We start from the raw sequence: 23,963 nt of genomic DNA, 5'->3' as shown, positions 1-23,963 counted from the left end.
ATGGCAAATTTTGTTACAAAAAATAAATAAGACAAAGAGGTAGTCCAATGCCAATAAAATCTCTGTTATTTTTTCCATCAATAACTGAGAGTTCCTCTAGATTTGAAACAAGTTTTCCACTTTAGAACAAATAGGATGTGTTAAATAAAATTTTGCAATTCTAACTAGTGCAAAAAAGCTCTTGAGTGCAAAATCTGATATATCTAATAAATAATGCGTTGGAATTCTGTCATGATAATAGATTCATGAATTGTTATGTAAAGGTAGTATAAAAGCTGCAAAAACTAACACTTATATGCATGAGAAAAATGCTGTCTGTTTATTTTAGCCTCCCAATTGTTGATTGTATTGAAGTTATGTTAGAATTGTAGAAAGTGAAGTTTTGGCTGATTATGAAATATACAATTAGTCATAAGATTAAGTATAGTGAAATGCTTAGAAAACCATTTTTGTTCTTGAAATTTTTAAGTCTTGAGCATGAATAATGAACGTTTGAGTATTTAAGAAAGAAACTAGACTTCCAAATCAGAGCATGTGCAAAAATTATGAGACACTTTCAGTAAAAGAGGTTATAAAAGTGTTTGAATATTTAATGAACAAAAAGTAGTTCAATGCTACATTTAGTGAAACTGCAGAAGTTTAAAAGTGTTTATTTGGTAAAATAATTTAAAGCAAGATACTTTGAATAACTTAATTTTAATAGAATAATGTACTCATAATTAAGACTTCCTAAATATAAAACAAAAACTGAAACTATACATAGTGCAATGAAATTTCTTTCATGCGATCAAAAGTTCACTAGGAGGATAGGTGTAGAGACGAATTCTATTATTACATTCATTAAAATATCATAAAGGTCATTTAACAATATAGAAAAAAGTTCAGGTATAGTAATATTATTGCTTTTGATTCATCTTATTTTAACATTAACAGGAATGAAATTGGAGACTAAAATCCTGTGGTAACAAATTTTAAAACTGTTATTCTGAAATTTTTTTTATTTAGTTTTAAAACTCCTGATCAATAATTCTCCATGTGATCAATAATTCTTTGATAATCAGGGAATTTTTAAAATGGTGAAGTCAGGTTTCGTTCACCAGTAAATTTTTTCTCAAGTAATGTTTGCATCATTAAAAGTTATTGAATTACTTTTTTAATTAGAAACATGAAGTTCTGATTGAGAAGTATTAAGCCTAATAAATATATATATATATTAACATAATATAAAATTTCAGATTGGCTGTTAATAAGAATTCAAAACCGAAGTGTCATTTGTTAATGTTTTTTTACAATATAATTTTTTTCCTTCTTTTTTTTAAAAAAGTTTTCCTTTGTTTCCTCTGCCCTTAACATATGTTTATCAATTCATTCTATTAAGTTTTCAGCTGCTTCTTGTCGATTAAATAAATTCAGAAGCAAGTAGCACTCTTGGTTATACAGTGGAAAGTATCCGGAATCGGTGGGACTTTTGGAAGTCCGGATGTTAGATTTTTCCGTATAATAGATCCCCAAGGTTAACAAAGCTTAAAATGATCCAATAAAAGCTAAGAAGCAAAAAATAAATAAACATTATTTTTCGAGAAATAATGTTTTAGTATTAGAATGAGATCTAATCAATCAAAAAATATTGGAAAAAAATAATAATTGCTTAAAACATAGAAGGCGAAAAAAAATTTGACAGTTATGAAAATATTAACTCCTCTCTCCGCCATTTTGAACTGAAACAATTCAAGCAAGAAGGGGAAATTCCTGTCATTCATTAAGGTGGGTAGGTGTGGAAGAAAATTCATTTCCTCCTTATTTGTCATTCAAGTTGAGGGCGGGGCAGTGACAAATTCTTATTTTCTCTCCCATCATTGGCTATCAATCAAGCATAAAGGTGCGGCATGCTGATTGGGTTCCCTTTATTTTTTCTTGTCTGACTGAAAGTGACTCCCCCTCCATGTTAACTTCTACTGTGTTTACCCTTTTTCATAGTATTTCGTCTTTCCTTAACACTCTAATAAAAAGGTTCCAGGAAATGCCTCTTTTACTATCCAGCTGCTGCATAGGAAAGAAGGGGGGAGGGGACTCAGTTGTGCTATTTTGAAAACAAATCTCCCTCCTTTCCTGCATTCCTGAGCAGACCGTCTTGGGAGGTTTTCCCTTTCCCTTTCTGTTGATTTATGGGTTCAATGCATGAATCACTAGAAGCTAGGGAAAGAAAAAATTTGTCTAAAGACCTTTTTTTATTTTTATTATTTTTTTAAAAATTTTTTTTTTTTTGAAGGAGAGGGGAAGATAAGAGATGTTTGTTTATTTTGATTGTTAAAAAGTGTCCGGGAAATTGACCCTTCCGGAAAAGGGACGTCCGGATATGGGACGTTACACTGTATTTCATTTTCTCACTTTTTTTTAAAAATATAACTTAACAGGATATTTCTGAATATATGTATAAAATAATATATTTTAGTTTAATTCATAAATTATTTAATATTTTTGCATTAAATTTAAACTGTTATTGCAGTTTAATTTGTAATTAATCTTGTTTAATTGTTAATAATTTGGAAAACATGTTCCAAAGGCTTGTGTTATTATGCTTTATCAGCTTCACAATATTTTTCACACAATACATGTCACAAAATTTTTTTCAAAATTATTGTGGCATATTTAATGTCTTTAAAGAAGCACAGAAAAAGAAGTATGAATAATGATTGTTTATTTTGTTATAGGTATCTAAACCAGGCCGATCACTAGCATCAGCCAAAATAAACATGGCACTGTATGCAAATGTATTTCCACAGCCAATTAAAGTTAAATTGAAGCCTACATCAAAAGTTGTTATTGAAGCAGTTTTAAAACTCACAATATCCTCTGAATTTATTAAAGAAGGCCGTGCAACGTATGTTGAATTAACTTTCTGTTTCAAGTGTTTTATTATTTAATTAATTGCATTAGTTTCTAAAATTTCAAAAAATTCATTAAACTTGCTTAGAATTTTGAATATGCCACTTTTAGAGTATTTATCTAAAGCTTTGTTAATGTGTATAAACTTCAAACACAATTTTAAAATGTATTTTAACATTATTTGACTTTTAAGGAATATAATGTGTGTTTTAAGTATTCAATAAATGGGCCCATACTTGAATAGCCACTCTAATTATATAACTTATGAACATGTAGGTAATTTGAATATGAGGTTAGAAGAGACCTGTCACTACGAAATAGATTTATGCCTAAATAAGAATTTTTCTTTCAAGATATGTAAAATAACATTAATGATGGTTTGAGTGTTAGTGGAAGTGTGTGTTGGAGGCAGTTGTTAAAAGTTAAGATAGTTAAGTGGTTTAAAAGCTTTTGCAATGGAAAGGAGCAGTGTTGCATATGACAACAGTGTTGTGTGCTAATGATTCTTCAAGCATTACTGAAAGAAGTATTTGTTAACAGTTCTTAGCAGCTGTACAACAAATGTCAAAAGTGTACTATGGATAATATTATTTATACTTTGAATGTCACTAAAAGTATTTTGTTTGTATATCCTCATTATTTATTTTATGAAGCCATTCCCTGTACTTTCAGAACACACCTTGTAAATTCTGAAACAGGGTAAACTGGAACAACAAAATGAGTCATAATGAAGCTTTCTAAAAGCACAAAAAAACTTACCTTGTTATGCAAACCAAAGAGTCTTTTTTGCCAATTTCTTTATCGTTTTTTAGTTATCTAATTGCATAATAACTTCGAAAGTAAGGCTTTGTGTGGTTGGCAAAACAGCTTATCTTCTTGCTGAAGTTTGATCCATATGCGCAACAGAAATATTGTATTTTAACTTCTGTCATAATCACAAATCTGCAATCACAGTCTAACTTTGATGTCTCAAAAACTATTTTATGTCAAAAAATATTTTTCTCTATCACATTGCATATCCACCTGATGTTTATTCTTGAAATCTTCAGGGTATCAGTGCACCTGGAAAGTCATGAAAAATCATGGAAAGTCATGAATTTCGCTATTGAACAAAATTTGTCATGAAATGTCATGCTTTTAACTATTTTTTTTAAAAAAATCATGAAAAGTCATGAATGTAGGTCTCCGAAAAATATAATTTTTAAAATGGAATGTGCCCTCTTTCCCCCAATTTCATAGTGTTCCAAATATATGAATTTGTAACAAAATCCCCACTCACAGTCATGTTTGATTAAAATATAAAATGTTTTTATCATGTTCTTTAAAAATTATGGTGTTCTTTCAAAAAATGAAAGAAAAAACATCATTTCTAGAGCGAATTATCTTTTAAACTTCTGTGATTTCAGAATTTTTGTTATTATTATTATTTATTTATTTTTATCAATTTGAAATTTTAGCTGAAGCAGTCAGTCATTGGCTAATACCCAAGCCAGTCATTGGCTAATTTTTTTATTCCGAAATGAGAACAGAAAAATCAGGAGTATTTCTTTCCTTTCCGATGAACAGGAAAAGTATCTTTAGAATGTAATTCTGCAGAAAAAAAGAAAAAAAATTATTTCCTTTTGTATTTTTTTCAGCTATTTTACTGCTTCAACTCTTTTTTTACTCTGCTTTTTAAATTTAAAATCTATAAATATGATAATGCAGAGTACTACAGTTTTGATTGTACCTATCATTTTAATGGGTGTTATTATAAGGCTTTTTTAAATTTATTGCTGTGTTTTTGTCGGAGAAAATAGTAATTTCGTTAAGTCATGAAAAATTCTTGGAATTAGTCATGAAAAGTCATGAATTTGAAAATGTAAAATGTAGCATAATCTTGTTACATGAAATATTTTTCAAATTTAAAAATGAATTTTGTCTGGAAAAATTACCATTCAGTTGTGCTTAAGTAAAAAGTTTCCAAAAGAATCTCCCATGTCCTTCATTACGCCTTTCAAAGATGATTCTGATCTGATTTCCGATTATTTCATCTGGTAGACAAACAAAAAGAGAAAAACAAGTCAAGGATATTTCCAATGATTCTAAACTGAATGGTAAACAAAAACATGATTCTTCATAACAAGGCATTTTAGGGGGGGGAGCATGTGCAGGCTGTCCGTTGAAAGACCTAGACATATCATGGCTTGTGGTCAATAAGAGAAACATTCTTTGACTAGTTTTGTTAGTCATTATCCATATCCAGATATCTGTTGCTTAGGTGTGTTGATTTTAACCAAGTAGATTAAAATCAATTTACTGACAAAGATAGACTCATGAGTGTTCAGGAAAAATTTCTTCATAGACAATCTGTATAAAATCGAAGAATTTTCAAATCTTCTCAGTTACCCAACAACAGAATGGAAATTTCCCTTAAAAATTAAATTCCAAAAATCTCTTTCATATGTTTGTTGCTCTACACAAAAATTTTGAATCACAAGTTGAGAAGAATTTTCTTCAGCTTTTTGAACTTTAAAAAAGTTATTTGAGTTTCACTTTGAAAACCTGAAATAAATAATTCAAATAATTTATTAAGTAGTGTACTGCTTCTAAATTTAAAAATGGGTTTTGTTCCTCATTACATTATTTGAAAAAATTGCTTAAGCCAAACAATTAAAAAAAAAAGCACTTCAGAAATTAATTTCAACAAAAACTGTATGGAAATTTTCTATTGAAAACCCAACTTTTAATTCGATTCCTTAGAAAAAAATTTAATACAGAGCATTTTTTCCAAGATTTTGAAAAAAAATTTCACATAGAAATAACATGCAATGTGTATTGCACAAGTCATCCTGAAAAGTATCTTACAATTTTCACATTACATAGTCAACTGAATTTTCAATTGGTTCAAAATTCTGTATTTAAATGAAAAGGGTACTAGATTTTACTTTTTGCTCAGGCAAAATTTATTGACCTTATTTGTGGAGCATTGTCTTTGATTACTCAAAGTTTTGTAATAATAAACTTCTCAGTGTTCTCAGCTTCGTTCACTTTTGTAAAATTTTTCTATATGTCCCCTTTCAATTGAAGGTATTTTGTGTATGATCCTTTCGCAAGGGCAAAGCTTCGAACAATTTTTTATATAATAAATATCTCTTTTTTTGTAATGCCTAATAATATTTTTATGTTTTCTTAGTGATGAAGACATGATAAGTTTGGCTAGTTTAATGAATGAAAGCACTTGTTCAATTGACGTTGGAAATCTCAGTGATTTTAATAAAGAAGAAGAGACTACTCTTGAAATAGTTAATCTTGTTTCACAATTGGAATTATTAACTCAAGGAACAGACATCAAAAATGGTAAGATTTTCATCATTGGTTCTCTGAGCATTACTCCCACCTTTTTCTGATTCTAAACTGATGACTTTCCTACCACAAATCTGTTTTTCCTATGTTACTCTGTGAAAAAGTAGGGCATGGAAACAAATATTTTGTGCAATTTTGCCCACAGTTAAAATGCTAAAAAAGTTACTATGGAGGTGTAGTGATTAAAAAAAAACTGACACTTTTTTCCTACTTAATATTACAGGAGATTAAATTTGCGTACTTTTGAAAATATGAAAAATTATTTTTAACTCAAATATTGTATGGAAGAATATTGAAATTGAGAAGAAGAAACAATCAATAATTTTGCATTAATTTTTATAAGATAGTGCATGTTATGAGCTAAATATTCAGATTAATATTTAAGAAATGAAAACTTTTCTTTATGTTATATGAAGAGTGAATTGAAATTGAATAAAAGCCAAAGCCATATCAAAATTAATTCAAACAAAAGTGGATTGTGATGAACATTTTAAAATCAAGATTATTTTGAGTACAAAAAGATATGAAAATAGTTAAGAAAAATTCCTTGATTTCCCACCATTTTGAACTAGAATGATTGCAAACTGCCGAAATTCGAGTCATCCTTGAAGTTGAGTAGAAGGAAAGGTGTGAGATCTGCGGTTTATAAGGGGAAAATGCATTACACATGCTTATCAGTGAATAGAAGGTAGAAGGGTCATAAAAAAAAATACTACGCTACACATCACTATGTAAATATAAAAGTAAAAATAGTGAAGTTCAAATACTAGTTTTTAATTTAAATATAAAAATGATTAAAATACGGTTCTTTTTAATCAGTAATTAAGTAGGAGTGTAGTTAGCTGTACAGTATACAACTTTTTATCTGGTTTCCAGGAAACCGGGAAAAACTTTGGTCCCTTTCCCCGTTATTTTTTAACTAGAACGACTGAGTCATCCTTGAAGCTGAGTAGATGGAAAGGTGGGGGGAGATTTTTTTTCTGCTCGATTGAACGAAAAGAAGTGCAGACTTAAATAAAATTAAATTAAACAAATCTCGATTAAAAAATTTTCTGTAAGCAAATTATTGACTCTTCTAAATAGTTTCAACTCTTTCATAGCCACCTAATTCTGATAAAATTTGTTCGAAAATCACTAAATTTAATAAAAGTTTTCATTTTTATTTCTTAAAATATTGAATTCATTTTTTTTTTAAAAAAAAAGAGCTGAACTCCGAAATTACTATCTTTAAACAAAACCATGATTTAACAAAACACACCAAAAGCTTATGCTTTAAATTCCATGATGTCTCCTAAAATGGATAATATACGTAACGGCGAGTTTTCAAACTGAATACCAAAGCTGTCTCTGCTGGGTAAAAAAACTAACAACTGTCTGAATGACATAATCGCGAGCAAAGTGTGACAGCGCAAAACAGAGAAAGAATCAAACTCAATCACGTGCTGCCAGATTGTTTACAGGGTAGAATAGAGGATTTTTTCCCTTTTTTTATGTATATTTTTTTATTTGAAAGCGAAATCAGCATCTTATAAACAAAATCAGATAAAATGAATGATTGATTTAATTTTTCGCCCCTACTTACTATGAGAAAATATCAGCAAACTGAAGGTGGTCGGGAAATTGCAAGAAAAAGGCATCGCTATGCTTTACTATATGAATACAATAAAGTAAAAAGAATGAAGTGAACGAATGAACAAATTTTTAATTGGAATACTTAAACGGCAAAAATACAGCTTTTTTATTTAATATTGAAGTAGAAATGTAGTTAAGTTGTATTAAATCATTTTTAGCGATCCTGAAAACTAGAAATTCTGACATCTGGGATAGCGATGGTCCTCAGCATTCTGGCTAATTGGTTCCCTACTATATTAAATCAAATATCTTTTATAAGCAACATACTGAATTGCAAATTAACTCTATTTACATTCATTTCTATTATTTTGTATTTCATGAATATTTTGATGTTAAGTAATGCACATTTTCTGGGAAAAATGGATTTATTGATCCTATGGGTACAAATGGTTAAAATTCTTCAAAATAGTTCCCTTGTGCATCAATACACTTGCAGCGACGATTTTACCACGTCTGGAGGGCACCCTGGAACTCCTTGACAGGAATGCCTCTCAGGAACCTTGTGACATGAGCTTATTTGTTCTCCACTGACTCCCAGTGCTTTCCCTTCAGCTCTCTTTTCAGTTGGGGGGAGCAAAAAAAAGTCACACGGCGCCAAGTCAGGGCCATAGGGATGCTGGGGCGCCAACTCATCAATTCCAGCAATTCTTCAATGCCCAAAACTCGAACTTCTTTTTGCTCCACCGTCAACACCTTCGACACAAGCTTCGCACAGACCTTTCGCATTTGCAAATCCTCCATCACAATCCTATGTACCATGCATTTTGACAAGTTTAGGGTGTTAGTGATTACCCGAATGCTTAACCGACTGTCTGACTTCAAAACTTCACACAAATGCTGAACGTTTTCATCGGGTCGGGCTGTTGTTGGGCGTCCAGAACAAGGCTCGTTGGTGGCCTTCTCTCCACCCTCCTTGGAGGCCTTGTGCTACCTTCCACACTGAGATTTCGAAATGCATTCTTCCCAAGTCGCACACAAAACTTTATCGCGTACCGCTGTTCCAGCGAACGAACACTCCATGACTCAATCAAAAAAAGACTTAGCGCGAAGACAGGTCCTACCGCTCCTACTGCTCGGAGCAACCTGAGACCAGTCTTGTTTGGAAGGACAAATTCCCCACCACATTTTTTGACCAATCTGAGTGCGCTGCGATCAATAGTCGCGTCACAGTAAAATCAAGCACATTACTTTCAGAATGCGCTCTGTACAACTCTAACTTTTTATATGAATTCAGATTTGATGCTTGTGCGTTTTTCTATTATTCCAACATTTATTAATACGGAGTATACCGGAACCCTTAATGATAATTGTACTTTTTGCGTATTTAGCTATATCTTAAGATTTTTTTAGGCGAATTGAAAAATGTTTGCACACAGTTAAAAAAATTTTTTATCCAAAGATAGGTCCTTTCAAAAAATAACTTTTAGCTATTATTTATTTTTCATTTTATTTAATAAGTCGAAAAATTTTTGAACTTCAAGGTATACAAATTTTTTAGTCATTTTAAAGAATTTTTTTTTTGTATGGCAAAGTACAAAATTTGAACAAAAATGATCGAGTAGTACTTGTGAAATGGAATTTTTAATATCTGACTTTTTTCTCAGGAACTATTTGACAGATTTAATTCAAATTTTGCCATATAAATTTACATTCTTTAAAGTGATGTAAAAATTTGCTGTAAACAGTTTTACTTTTACAGTGTGTTCCTGAAATAGGAGCTTTGGCTTTGAACGGTGGGTAGGTAAGCATCTAAACCTGTTTTCATCCCATGCACACTTCATGCATTTTCATCCCATGAAACCCTCTTACTCTTTTTTTTACTGATAAGATATGTGGAACATTTTATAGTTAATGCATAGTACAACACATAAATATAAAAGAGCAAATTAAGAAAGAATATGTACTAAAAGTAAAACTTATACCACTTTGAATGTTTTAAAATTATTTATTTTTCAAGTCATTATTTTGTGTGATATAAGTATGAACTCTCTTTATTTAAGTTAATTTTGCTTAAAAATTAGCATTTTTATATATTTATATCTTGCTTACTTTACCACTTTATACTATGTCTCTTTAAATTTATTGTATTGAATCTTACATCATTAACTTCTTTTGACAACTGTTCTGTTTGACATACATAGTTCACATATTTTTTATAAGAACATTAGGGACATTTCTCAAAAAAAAATTAAGTTTCAGACAAAAAAAGGAAGAAAAAAATTTCATCATCATCTGAAAGTTTATTATCGTCTAAATTTTTCACATACTGAAGGGTTTCTTGTATCATAAGATATTTTCTGTGCATAATGCTCTCTACAGATTAAATGTGCTTCTGGTTGTCAAAGAACATTTGATGGTAGTTCCTATTTCCTTAAAAAAAAGTGATTAGCTTTTTCACCATTAAAGATTTGTTAAGAAAGTATTTGTGTGTATTTGAATACTATGGAAAATTTTCTTATATTTTAATACCTAATTCATTACCTAATATTCAAAAATTGTGTGAAAATAATAAGCAAAATTTAGCTTGTAGAACTTGTGTAATGATTTGTCAATAGAAAATAATCTCATTTCAAAGATAATTCTTGAAAAAAATGTTTGTTAGGAAATGGATCTGATTGAATTGTATTGCATTGTTAGGGTACTTCAAAAAAATGTGGTATGCTAGTAAAAAGTATAATTAATAAATTTCAATTAAACAATTCTTATTTACTTTTGGCTGCATTTTGTATTTCTATGCCTTGTAAAATATTTTTACTTTTTGTATTTTAGAATTAACTTCTGAAATTGATGATCAAACTGTGATTGATGAACAAAGTGCTCTTAACTTTCCTCCGAATGATAATGCACAGCTAATTATTGAAGAACCTCAAACAGAACCTATAAGGTAACCATATTTATTTGTTTTTGTGCTATTTATGATTTAACCTTAACAGTGAGTCCTTAGATAAAATTAAAGAGAAGTTTTCCTGCTAACATTAAATGATATAAGGAGAATCTGTTTTTGTTTTCCAGCTTAATGTTTGAAAAAAAACATAAAACAATATTTAGACAATTAATTTTATCTTATACATGCTATTGTTTGTATTTAGTCAATCGTTAAAAGAACTTTTTTTTGTTTTGTTTAAATACCACTCTGATGGCAAAGTTTCTAAAAATATATTTGCAAATTCAGTGGTTTACCTTTCCATGTTAAAAAAATCATTTAAGATAAAAAGTCGCTATCAGAAATTTCCGTTCTGAAAATTTAAAATTGGAATTGTTAAGCTATGAGTTTTCGAATATCTTTTTCAAAACTTCATTACTAATTTCATGGTTTCCCCTTAATGATGGCAAACTTAATATTGTTACTGGGCTAGTTTTGGCCACATACCCACTATATTTTTAAAAAATTATCTAAATCTAAACTTTTTCATATCTGAAGTTCTAATCCGGGTTCGAAAGTCTCGAATGAAGATTGGCTTCAGTGACCCATATTCTCAACAGTTTTTGGAACCATAGTTCTTCAAACTAGTGTTTCTCTACTAGAATTTCGATCTGGGTATTGAACAACTTTCTGATTGGTTTTCCCACATTATGCAGATGTTTGCTTAGGTTGTTGGCCATCATTTTAATTAACTCCATACTGCCTTATACCGGAATCATTGTTTGAAATATTTAATAGTAAGCCTAATTAGTAACTAAGTATTTTATCATTATTAACAAAGAGAATTATATGTTTCTTATTAAGCTATTGTTTACATAAACTGACAAATAATTTGGTATATTAGTAATTCCTCATATTTAACAGGCCACTGCACAAAGAAGTTGCTTGCATTATAATATTTCTCATTTCTTGTTTTTTAACTTTCTATCAAAACAATTTCATCTAGCTGCTTTTGCCGCTTTGTTTAGTTTCTGTTTCTACTTTATATTTTTGTAGGTTTACTTTTTTGTTGCTTTTAATGTTTTGAATAATCACATATAAATTAAATGATAGTTTGATTTACTTTTTCTTGTTTATGCACTTCTTGTATTATTTTTACTGTGATTAATTTTTAATTTAATTTAAATTTCTCCTTTTAATTTTTTCCAATTACTTTAAAGTATAATTTATTTAATATAAGAAAGGAAATCCTATTCATAAATTAAGTTATTTCTACAACATTTGCATTTATTGATTCTTATGTTCAAACTAAGATCAAACATGTTGTGAATGTCGGTGGTTCAAAATTTCAGAGATCACTCAACTATGGTTTATATTATGACCGAGGTTTGAATAGTTAAGAATATAAAATCTAGATTTGAAACTAGCTCAACCGGTTTCCTGATCACAGTTCAAAAAAAGTTCACAATACAGCTATAAGTCAGACTCCAGCTCATTAGTAACATCTACACTACTATATAGAACTTAAAAATTAAAAACAAAGATCTACTGTGTATCATTTTCCATATTTACATATTTTCCTTTTATATTTTGAATGTTTGTTAATATTAATTGCATTTCTTGAAAAATAAGTAAATAGGCAATTTTATTAAGATTAATATTGGTTAAAAAATTTTTAGGACTCATTGTGACGAAGTTAATGATCTTTTGGCTTGGTGTAAAAGTGTTACAAAAGACTATAATGGAATCATCATAACAAATTTCACTACTTCTTGGAGAAACGGCCTAGCATTTTGTGCTGTGATCCATCACTTTGCACCAGCATTGATTGATTTTGAATCTTTGAATCCTCATAATATTAAAGAAAATTGTGAAAAGGTAATACAGTATTTCTGCGTCTAATGACAGAGATGACATCTCTTAGAATCTATTCCAAAAGAAATTAAGGCTATATTAAGAGCAAAAGATTGTCAAATGATATATTTAGTGATGGTTATATTAATGTGATTGATCAATATTGATGTTTAAAGGAGATAAGTACAAAAACATGTGCGGGAGGGTAGAGACTTAGGAGAAAATTTTCTTTTAAGTGAGTTTTAGCAACTGTAGAAAAATCAGCTTCTCCCTAATTTCTTTCCATGTATCCTCAGTTTTGGCCTTCATTGACTATGCTAATAGGGAAGAATATTTATTTTATGATCATTAATAAAGTTTCATTAGTATAAGGTTTAAAGCTTTATTTCTAGCTAAGGGAGAAAACATTTTACATTTACAATAGTTTACCTACAAGTAATCACCAAGCAAATTTTTAAGTGTCTAAAAAAATAAACCAAAACATTTTTATCAAAATGTACATATTATAGTAAAATAAGAAGTAAAGCTTTTTTTTTTTTGAGGATTTAATTAAATTTTCATTAGCTGATTAGAAAGAATGTAAAAAAATGCCTTATTTTCTTCAAACTGGATTCATAAATGTATAATTAAATAAAAAGTAATTATAATGTATGATTATAAATAATTCTTTTATTTTTATTAATATGTTCTTTATAGGCTTTCAATGCTGCTGCATCTCTTGGTATTCCTAACGTAATCAATCCGGGTGATATGGTCGCATTAGCTGTACCAGATAAGTTGTCAGTTATGACTTATTTATACCAAATGAAGGCTTATTTTACTACTTCAAAGGATTTTCCATCAACATATAAAAAATTGAGTGCAAATCTAATGTTACAAGTGAAAGATGCTGAAGAAAATAAAGAATTAATACCTCTATATGGTTCCAAAGAAAAACTGAATACAAATCTAAAATTAAAAGTGAAAAATTTTGAAAAAAATAACGAATCAATTTCTTTACATGGTGCCAAAGAAAAAATAAACATAAATGAAATGTTAGAAGTGAAAGATGCTAAAGAAAATAAAGAATCTCTTCCATTTCATGGATCCATAGAAAAACTAAATACAGACATAATGTTAAATGTAAAAGATACTAACAAAAATAAAGAATCTGTTCCATTTTATGGTTCCAAAGAAAAACTTAATAAAAATCTAATGTTATCCTTAGAAATGAAAAATGTGAAGGAAAATAAAGACTTAACTCCTTTATATGTTTCCAAAAATAAAAAGAAACGGGGGTGGTCATTACCTATCCCAAATTTCATGTCTAACAATACATTAAAAAATATTCATATTTTTGAAAAGCCAAATGTAAAACCCATTAATTCGAATATAGTACCAGCAGAATGTAATAGTAAAATTGCTAATGTAAAACCTGTGCCAATATTAATGACCAGAAAACAGCTTTTAAATCCATTTGATTCTTCTGATAGTGACGAAGATGAGGAATCTTTAGCACTAAAATCCTCTGCCAAACAATTTACAAATGAATCTGTTGATAATTTAGAACCTATAATTGCTGATGAAATTGTTGACATAGAGAAAACAGAAAGTTTAGTTAAAACTAATTTATCAGATGACGAAGTTCCACAAATTCTGGATCTTTCACCATCTAAGGAATTTTCTCAAAAAAACTACTTCAATGAAGCTAAGGTAAGATCCTTCATTTGTTATTTATTTGGGTGTTTCATAATGATTGTCTTTAAATGAAAGTATCATGTTTCCTATAATATCTTAAACATGCTACAATTATTAGTTTTCAAAAATCAATATTTTATCCTATTCAAAATTAAGTTTGTCTGTATTCAGGAAAAACCATTCTAATTCTTATGGTAAAATCATTAAAAATCTTAAGTAATTTGAGCTAATAAAAAATTAGCTATTCTAAACTTTCTCCTGATACCCTGAAAGAAAGATAAAACCATGCTTATTTCTAAATCAGCATAAAAAAGTTTTGTCACTTTAATAGATGTTTTGTTAACTCAAATTTTATTTTCTGAGTTAAAATACACAAAGAAAGCAGCTTATGTTAAACAAATAAAACTCTTTAAAAATTTTCTTTTAACAACTGAAACTAACATTACTGCTAAAAACATGACAAAATTTAGAAGGCCCTTCAATGGAGGTAAGATGTTCTAATGAAGTTATGCAGTGTTTTCTTTAATGTCTCCTAATGTTTGATAATGTTCTAATGGTTTATAATGTTAAATCTATGTTTTTTTTATAAACTTAATAGAAAATGAAGTAAAAAATTATATTTTAAGGGTCACAAATTAATATATAAGTGAGAAAATTTTTTATCTGATTATGTCCTATCAATTTGAGGCTAATCTGAGTAAAGTTGTCAAAAATTAGTACATTTATGATGAAATGTGAATGCAATACATATACAATCATCAAGTTTAATTTTTCTTTTTAATCCTGAAATTAACTAGTTTTTAGATTTTTATATTTTTCCTTTGCTTTCATTGGTAGTCAGAGTTTGATAATCATTTTTTTCCCATTAATATTAATTTTTGACCCTGATGTCAATATAGTTTTGTTTCATATATCACAAAGATTTTGAAAATTTAAATAGATTAAGGACGGTCATTATGATCGCTCTGTATATGAGAGATAAATGTTGTGCTTGACATAATTTACAACCTTATTCTTTCTAAAATAACCATCTTTTAAGAAAAATTGAAAAGTATTAAATAAATAATTTTTCTGCTTACTGAAATTGTAATGGTTTAAAAATGAGCTAAAAACAATAGGTTATTCCATATATATAGTAAATATTCTATGTTATGATTTTTGTACTTTTTTCTTTTTTTAGAATAACTATCTTTGTAATAAATTTATAGATGTTAAATTATAATTTTTTTTCTGCATTATAAAACTATAAGGGATTCAAGGATTGAGCTAAAAACAACAGCTTCCTTCATTTCGTTAATATGTAAAGAGATGAATAAATATTTTGTTTACATTTAGATTTGTCTTCTCTACATTCTTATTTCAGAAAAATTTTGTATGTACAAATACTTTGTTTATACTCTCTTAATCAACTAAACATGCTTATTAAGCAAAAAAAAAAACCTTTTGTTTTTGAATAAAAAAAAACTTTAGCCACCTAACTGTTATGCTTGAACATGGTTCAGATGCCGGGAAAGGGAACTTTTTTAATTGCTCGTTTTTTTTTCACTTGTTCAATGTATGAGCTTTAACCAATAGTATTTCTTCCCAATTTTGTCAAGAAATTAAAAAAATTACGGAGGACTGTAAGTTGCTCATAATAGAATATAGTTCTTATATCTCCCATGTTTTAAAATATACCATTGCAAGAAACTACATTTTGTTAAAAAAGGAATGTCATGTTTTGTTTCAAAGGTAAGAATTCAAAAAACACATCTTTTCTTTCTTCATTTATTCCCTGTAAAATGTCTCTACAGCTCCTTCAGAAAAAAGACAACTTTAAGTTAAAATGCCTTATTCTTGTCATAATTGAAAATCATCAGAAATTAATAAATGCAATATTTATGGTGAATTTAAGTGCTGATTTGAATTCATATTGTTGATTAGAATACAAAATTGCTTAAAAAAAGCATGCTTATTTTTTTTATCACAATATGGCAAGAAAATGTAACAGTTAAGTGGTTGAATATGCAGAAGTATGTTTCACATAACCTCAACTTTGGGAAATATCGTAAAAACGTATGGCTTCTTCCTATTAACCTTTATTATTTTTAATTGTAGGATTCTCAGAAAGAAGTTTCAAAAGAAAGGGTCAAGTCTTTTCTAGAAATGACTAGAAATGATGTATTGGCAAACAATAGTAATAAGGTAAAGTTGATTGAATTTTCTGAAGGATCTTTTTTCCAAATGTCTTGAATAAATCTTGAGATTCAACAGTTTCATGCAAAAACATTGCTTTTTAACGTTTACACAATAATAGGGAAATAGTTTTATTTCTCCAGATTAAAATGAGCTATAGGAAATGTGAATTACAAAACAAGTAAATTACTTTGAAGTCACTTCCAAATTGATAATGTACTTAAAGAAATGTTAATTACGTTAAAATAAAAATTAATATATTTTCCATTTTAAGTGGAAAAAAAATGCCTCACTCTTAAAAATATTTTTTGATTCAATTTAAAAGTAAAGATCATGACCTTTTTTGATATGGTTTCAAAAAAATCATGATTTTAAAACTCCTGCTAAATAAATCATTTTGAAACTTTCAGAAAATATTGTTAGGTAGTTATTACATTACTGAATTATTAAGTTTTGAATTATTAAGTTAGTTCCAAATTATCATCAAGCAAAATTTTTCCCCATTTTTTAAAAAGTCAATTGTAAGCAGTATGGAACTGTCATTAATTATTACTCTCAAAGATTGCACTACTAATCCGCCTTAAAGCTTGCTAGTTTTAATAAACCTTCATGTTTTCAAACAAAATATTTGTATTGCTAAATTCAACAAGCATTTTACTTTTAATCATAATTTATTTATCTAATAATAAATTGTGATTTTTCTTATAAGCTACAGTTGTCCAAGTAGTCGCCAACTCTAAAGACTGTATTGCCAATTTCTAGCATTGTTTTTAGCAGCAACCCTAAAGCTAAAGAGTGTAAACAATTAGTTTAGCTATAGTAGAATTTGGTAATTTCCCTTTTTTTTTTAGTTAAAATTTTTCTTTTTTTGTTCGTTATTTGTCGACGCTAGTATTAATAGATAAATTTTATTTATATTACACTAAGGGATTTATAGATAAATAATGCAATAAAACAAATTACACCTATTTTAAGACAATTTAAATTTACATATGGAATACTCTATGCATGAGTTTTTTAATATTGAAATCATACATTTGTGGCAGAGTAAGAAAAATGTAATTAGACTGCCTTTGAGTTGTTCATCAATTATTCTATGATGCTGTAACCATTAGCATATCTAGAAAGGGGATTTTTAGGGTGAGTCTCTTCCTACAATTAATTTTATCATTTTCAGTTTCAAATAACTATAATAGAAAAAATTATTAATTAGATTCAAAGCTATTTTACAGCTGTAACAAAATCTAAATCTATACATTTCTTTTGTCTACTTTGATAATTTTTATTATTATGCAATTACTTCCTATAAGAAATTTACAAATCAAAATATTTTTGCACACCTATGAAATTGGTGTATGGAAACATGAGTATTTGGCAACAGTTAAAAGTGTAAAATATCGGACTAATAAGTTTAATTTAATTTATTATGGTTTAAAAAAATTTACAATTGTTTAAAAAAATTATGAGTAATGAGAGCTTGACTTTATTATAATATTAAAAATATTGCATAGAAATGTGGAAAAAAAACTTACAAATTCTTCAAAAGTGTTAATTCAATCTTTAAATATAGCAATTAACTTCCGTCTGAGGAAATTTCCTAGTCACTCCAATGATTTCTAAGTAATTTATAAGCTTTATTAATTTCAATGATGATCTCAGGACACTGCGTGTTTTAACTACATTTTATTGCTTATAATTACATTTTAAGAGTTTGCCCTTTGCAAAATGCTCAATTAGTCAATAATTTTTAATGATTTAAACACCATTTGGCAAACAATATTCCAACATTTAGTCAATTGTTACCAGATTTAGTAACAAATTTAAGCATTAAAATCTGCAACTATCTTCCAGTAAACTTGATTAATTTTGGAGGTATCCAGAAATGGGATAATACTGAGGTATCTTCTATTTTTCTAAATATCAATATTTCATGATATATCGCCCATCTCTAGTCACAACTTTATTGATATATAAAAAAATTACAGTAAGACTTTACTTGATGATTAATTATGTGAACCAACTAAACTCAGTAGTGCGACAGCCTAAAGAGGGCCAAGGCCTACTGTGCCAATCTCAGTTTTCTTGACCTTGGGCTCTGGGGTGCAGGAGCAGATGTTCCGGTCAGGTGGTCAGCCGAACGCGGAACACCCCTAGTGTTTAGTTCCCAAGCATGTTTGGTACTCATTTATCGACCCACTGAAGGGATGAAAGGCTGAGTCAACCATGCCCGGCCAGAGGATTTATATATATATATATATATATGTAATACAAAAATTAAATACTTTTGTATTAATAAAAGCATTAAAACTTCTGTCGTTTTCATAAAATATCTTTGGTAAAGGATAAGGGTAGAAATTCTATTTTGGGACTTCAAGGCTAAAAACATGGCAATAAATAATAATTAGATTTATATTTCAAAAGAGAAGTTATTTTAAGATCTTTCGCTTCAATGTAAGGAAAGATTAAACGATTTGCTATGAGTAATAAATAATTTGGATGAGGCGTAAGAATACAGAAAAAGCAATAATGACTGGCCTCTTCGCAACTTTTAATCATCCTATAAAATGCAGGAGCAATGTTTTTGCATGGCTTTTTGTTGTTTATCATGCTTAAATAAAATCCGTCATCTTAGACGGGATATGGTCTCCCCCCATCTCCAGCTTGGAGTGGGCTGAGATGTATGCTTTCACCATCGCTACTAAATAAAAAAGATTATGCACAACATGGACTCATTAATCATGCTGCTTTGACTTGTATTTAACTAAAAAATATCGGTGTGGATCCACCGTTATTTCATATATATATATATATATAGCTTAAAATCATCGCATTGCTTCAATTGTAAGGCACTTATACTGTGACTTTTTTATTTTCCTAGGTGACAGAGCTTCGAAAACCAGCACCAGCATTAAGATTATTTTTAAAAGGCTCTTTCATCTTATGAAATAGCGAGTGTTATCGAATAATAAACTATTTTTTTAACTGTTCGGAGTTCATTAAGTTATTCTTAATGTAAGGCTATGATTATCTATCTCTAACCAGAACCTCTAGACTGATGAAGATAAGGAGGCAAAGAGTTGGTGGTCAAGAGTCTGGTTAGGTGGTCCGCCGAACACAGAACCCCCTTTGTTTAGTTCCCAAGCGAGCTTGATACTCATGTGAACCAATCAGAAGAATAATTTAAACTATTTTTATTTTATTGAGAAAAATCTCTATTTTACATTCGTATCTGTTACTCTTTTGTAATTTATTGTTGTGATTAACTAAATTTTGCTAAGAAAGAAAAGCTCTATTTTAATTTGTAGAAAAATTCAATACATAAGATAACTTTTTATTTAAAAAAAAAATTTCTTATTGAGTAAAATTTACAAGTTTATGTTAATGTAAACAGCTGTGTGTAAAATTTTATAGGTGGAACATGCAAGGCATTTGATGTTAAAGGCAAAAGCACGAAAATTAATAGAAGATGCACGTAAGGGCATCGCACCTGACTTAAATGCCCTTGATGCATCATTCATAGCTCCACAAGATCTACCTGAAACAATGAACTGTTTTATTGATAATAATCAATTGCTATCCGACAATACTGATAGTAAGTAATTTTAAAATTATTCCTGCATTACTACAGTTAGATATAAATTGTTTTTTTAATATTTTGCCTAATTACTTGATGTAAAAAGTACACTTTTGTTTTTATTCCATTTGTTTTTTACTAGTAACATTCTATAAGAAAAATGATTTTATTAACAATTTAATAGAAGAATCATATATTATTTATGGAAAAATGAAATTAATTGTTGTAATTTTCCCCTATTCCGGAATCTACGATTCCGCTAAACTTAAGAAACAATGGGCCCTTAGGACTCAAGAAATCTAAATTTGTGGGTCCTTTTTTTTGCTAAAAGCAGGTCCATATTTAAAATAATATAAATCTCCTATTTAAAGATATAGTACTTAAGGAGTAAATATTTTATGATGAAGAAAAAATGTGTGTTTAGTAATTTATTTGGCAATTGTTCAACAAAGAATTATAGCCAAAATTGTCTATAATTGTCCTTAAAAGATTAAAATCAAGTAAGTTTTTTTAAGATAAAAAGATCTGTTATATTCCTATTTTATATGTATTAATTCATAAATCTGAATAGATCATTTAAAATAATATTTAGCTTAAATAAGGATAAAACAACTATTACTGAAAACCAAATAGTATTTATAATACTTATATGTTAAAAATGAAATATTAACTCTTATTAATTATGTCTATTAAGGATAACAACAAAAAAAATTAAATTATCATGTTCCTGTAAAGAAATATAATCGAATAATAGATTATTTTCAATATATTTTGGAAACCATTAATTTCTAATAAAAAAAATAATGCTATCAAGTTGCAAAAATATTCTTTGTTGGAATTTGAAGGAAAATTAACATCCATAGAGGATGCGTCCTGACTTTTCTCTGCCCCCCTTTAAAATTTTTAGCGTATTTTAATTGCTATAGCACACAAGCGGAATCACTGCGTAATATTTAAATAATAGCAAGATTTACCCTTTTGGTCATTTCTTTATAAATTAAATCTGAGTATGTTTGAAGTGGCATACTTTTTTTTATCGGTTTTCTTTTTTATTTGGCATAAGGCCTTTTGCGTCTTTTCTTTTATAATTACAGAGAGAATTCTTACAAAAATATTTTTATTTTGTTTATTATCTAGGAGTAGATTCATAATTACTGTCTGATGAGGGGGGAGAAATGTGATTTCTAATGTAGCATTTAAATGCAACTTTAGTAATTCTTCCATCATAAATAGAACAAGATCCAATTTATTTTTCTTTTCCATGTATTAGTAGATACATTTACCTACAATATGGTATAGTTAGATTTTTTGAGTGACAATGTTTCTTTGAGATAAAGCTAAACAAATATTCCAGATTTGGTATTTTTTTAAGCATTAAATGGTTATATTTCTTAACAGCATCAATAATCCAATTAAGTGTTGGGTCACAGAGCTTGTTTTAATAATGAACTTTCATATTCAGTAAAAAAATATTGGTGTACTGTTAACCAAAAATGTCAGAGCAGGAAAATTCCAAAAACTGTTTTTTTCTCTAACTTTGATGGAGCATAACTCTGAAAAGCAACTATACCCTGTGGAAATAAGTGCATTTCCATAACTAGCAACTCTATATTAATAATAAAGCTAAATAAAATTTTTTGATGTTGCTTTAATTAGATAAAATTCTTTAACATACTTGTAATTAACTTTTAAAGAAATGACCTTAATTGACCTTATAGCAATAAAGAAAACAAAGGAAATAAAAATGTGACGACCGAAGCCGGCGTCTTCAGGGGGTAACGGCCTCGGAAGCCATAAAATAAAACCTTTTCTATTGAGAGAGAGGCAAAATTAAATACCAAAAGTAACTCTCTCAGTACCCCGAAGGCTTTGTAGAAGTCCAGAAAAATACATGAAATATATAAAACCAATTCAGAAACGAAATTCAAATAAAAACTTGAGAAAATAAAAGCTCACATTAAACCGGTCAAACAGCAATTTCACAAGAAAACTAAATGCAAAGGAAACACTTAAAACAAAAGAAAATAATGCCCTCTATTAAAATGCCCAGATTGAAAGAAGGAGAAGCAAAAGAGAAGATTAGGTAACAAATTAATATAATGCTTAACTGGGGCTGCTCAGTTAAGACTTGAATTGCGCCCTGTTAAAAGAAATAAAAATCTAGTATTGTTCAATCATTTTCTTAATCAAAAAATTAACATTACAAAAGTTAAAAGGAAAATCATTATTACTCAAATTATTCACAGCTTCCTGAAAACTTTCAATGTTATTGCAAATATTTTTAATCCTAACCAATTGTGAAAAAACAAAATTTTTGAAAATTTTATTACACCGAGTAGTTTCAGAGTTGCAGAAACAAATAACTTTAAATTTAAAAGCTTTCCTTTTATCAAAAACACCAATTTTGATTATTTTATCAACAATATCAATTTTAAAATCTAAATATTCAATATTTAAGCAATTCTCATTAGTTTTCTTCAAAACCAAATCTTTAAGATTACCACTTTTTTCTTTTATGGGAAAAGAATCCATCATTTTAAGAGAACCCCTGGGCACAAATAAGATAAACTTAATTGAAAGTCTTGATGGAATATTCTGAGGAATTAAAGAAATTAGTGGCATGTTATAACTTAGGAACAAACCTGTCAAAAGCATTTTGATGTCATTTGATTCTGCTCCCAGGGACAGATGTTTCCTCTTGATCCTGCATTTTATATATTTACATACATGAAATATTGTATTGTATTTTTATTGTAAATTTAACATTTTTATTGTTCTCATACGAAGTTTTAACTGTATATTTACAAAAGTGAGTTCTGTAATATACTCCATAAAGTTATTACATAATATTGTCCATAAAGTTGTTCTTTTCAGTCCCAAACTTTGTTATGAATGAATCAACAAGTTTAAGCACATTAATTTGTATTTATTAAGGAACATCATTTTTTCAGGTAAAGAATCATGTCTGGACTACAGAAAAATTTTACAAGAAACAAAAAATGAAAACCTTAGGCATGAGGTAAAAATTCTTTGTGTAAATATATTCCTCCTGTACAAATATAACATATTTTTTCTTATTTAGTAGCTATAAAAGTAATTCATCAATAAAGTAATTCAATATCAATTATTCTATACTCACTAACTTTTAGAAAGAAAATTGATTATGAATTTTCATAACAATTTGGCACAAGTAAAGGAATCCATCATACCCTTAAGTGCATCATAACTATATTTTTAAAATTAGTGATTATAAATAGCAACCTATCTTCTTGAATCTTTTCTGGACACTGTTTTTCTTGAGAGTGATTGTACAATTTTTTGCTTTGTTAGTGAGTAGCATTGATAAATAAAAGAAAATATGCTTTTTAATGATAAAAACGTTTTCATTTTATTTTATCAAAATTAGGCATTCAGAATAATGCAAAAAAATCTAAAAAACATCAAAATGTATATACCCATGTCAGCTTTTGATTAAAAAGTGAAAATAGATAATATATATTAAATGAAATGCATTGAAAATATACATTGTGTTCTGACTTGCCCACTTTAAAATTATATTGTTTTTCATAATGACTTGATAGAGCAGCTTTCAGCAGCAATGCCAGACTCACATATTATATTTTATATATTTTATTTTTATTATGTTTTATTTATGATTTATTATATTTTATTTTTAGATCATCTGCAGTTTTTTTAGCATCAATATCTCTGGATTATTAGCATCAATATTAGTTTATTTATAGCATCAGTATCAGTCAAGTGTTTTTTTTGTATTAATATTGAACTTTGATATTTCCTCCTATTTTTTCTGCTGCTAAGCACTTTTCAATGTTCTAGGCAAAGTTGGTGTGCAATCTGTGAAAAATGCATATTGATTCTTTAAGAAAATGAATTTGCTTTGCCATGAATTATTTGATTGTTTAATGAGTTTCTTAGATATTCTTACATGCCCGCATT

General features: G+C 28.4%; 1 protein-coding gene across 5 annotated transcripts in view; it reads left to right on the top strand.

Annotated features, from left to right (window-relative positions):
* LOC107448401 (Eps15 homology domain containing protein-binding protein 1) overlaps window positions 1–23,963 on the top strand; it is a 78,565-nt gene that overhangs the window by 32,001 nt on the left and 22,601 nt on the right. For all 5 annotated transcript variants that reach the window (XR_011638262.1, XM_016063577.4, XM_016063575.4 and 2 more), the window contains exons 5-12: window positions 2,712–2,881; window positions 6,062–6,225; window positions 10,633–10,747; window positions 12,406–12,604; window positions 13,277–14,272; window positions 16,355–16,441; window positions 19,844–20,024; window positions 22,958–23,025. Coding sequence is in view for 4 of the 5 variants with exons in the window: in XM_016063577.4 (XP_015919063.2) it covers window positions 2,712–2,881; window positions 6,062–6,225; window positions 10,633–10,747; window positions 12,406–12,604; window positions 13,277–14,272; window positions 16,355–16,441; window positions 19,844–20,024; window positions 22,958–23,025 (1,980 nt within the window). In the remaining variant the exon portion in view is untranslated. The remainder of the gene's footprint in view (window positions 1–2,711; window positions 2,882–6,061; window positions 6,226–10,632; window positions 10,748–12,405; window positions 12,605–13,276; window positions 14,273–16,354; window positions 16,442–19,843; window positions 20,025–22,957; window positions 23,026–23,963) is intronic.

Source organism: Parasteatoda tepidariorum, chromosome X1 (assembly GCF_043381705.1).
Source record: "Parasteatoda tepidariorum isolate YZ-2023 chromosome X1, CAS_Ptep_4.0, whole genome shotgun sequence".
Taxonomy (NCBI): Eukaryota; Metazoa; Arthropoda; class Arachnida; order Araneae; family Theridiidae; genus Parasteatoda; species Parasteatoda tepidariorum.
The sequence above is the reverse complement of the archived record's forward strand: the minus strand, read 5'-3'. Positions and strand labels throughout refer to the sequence as shown.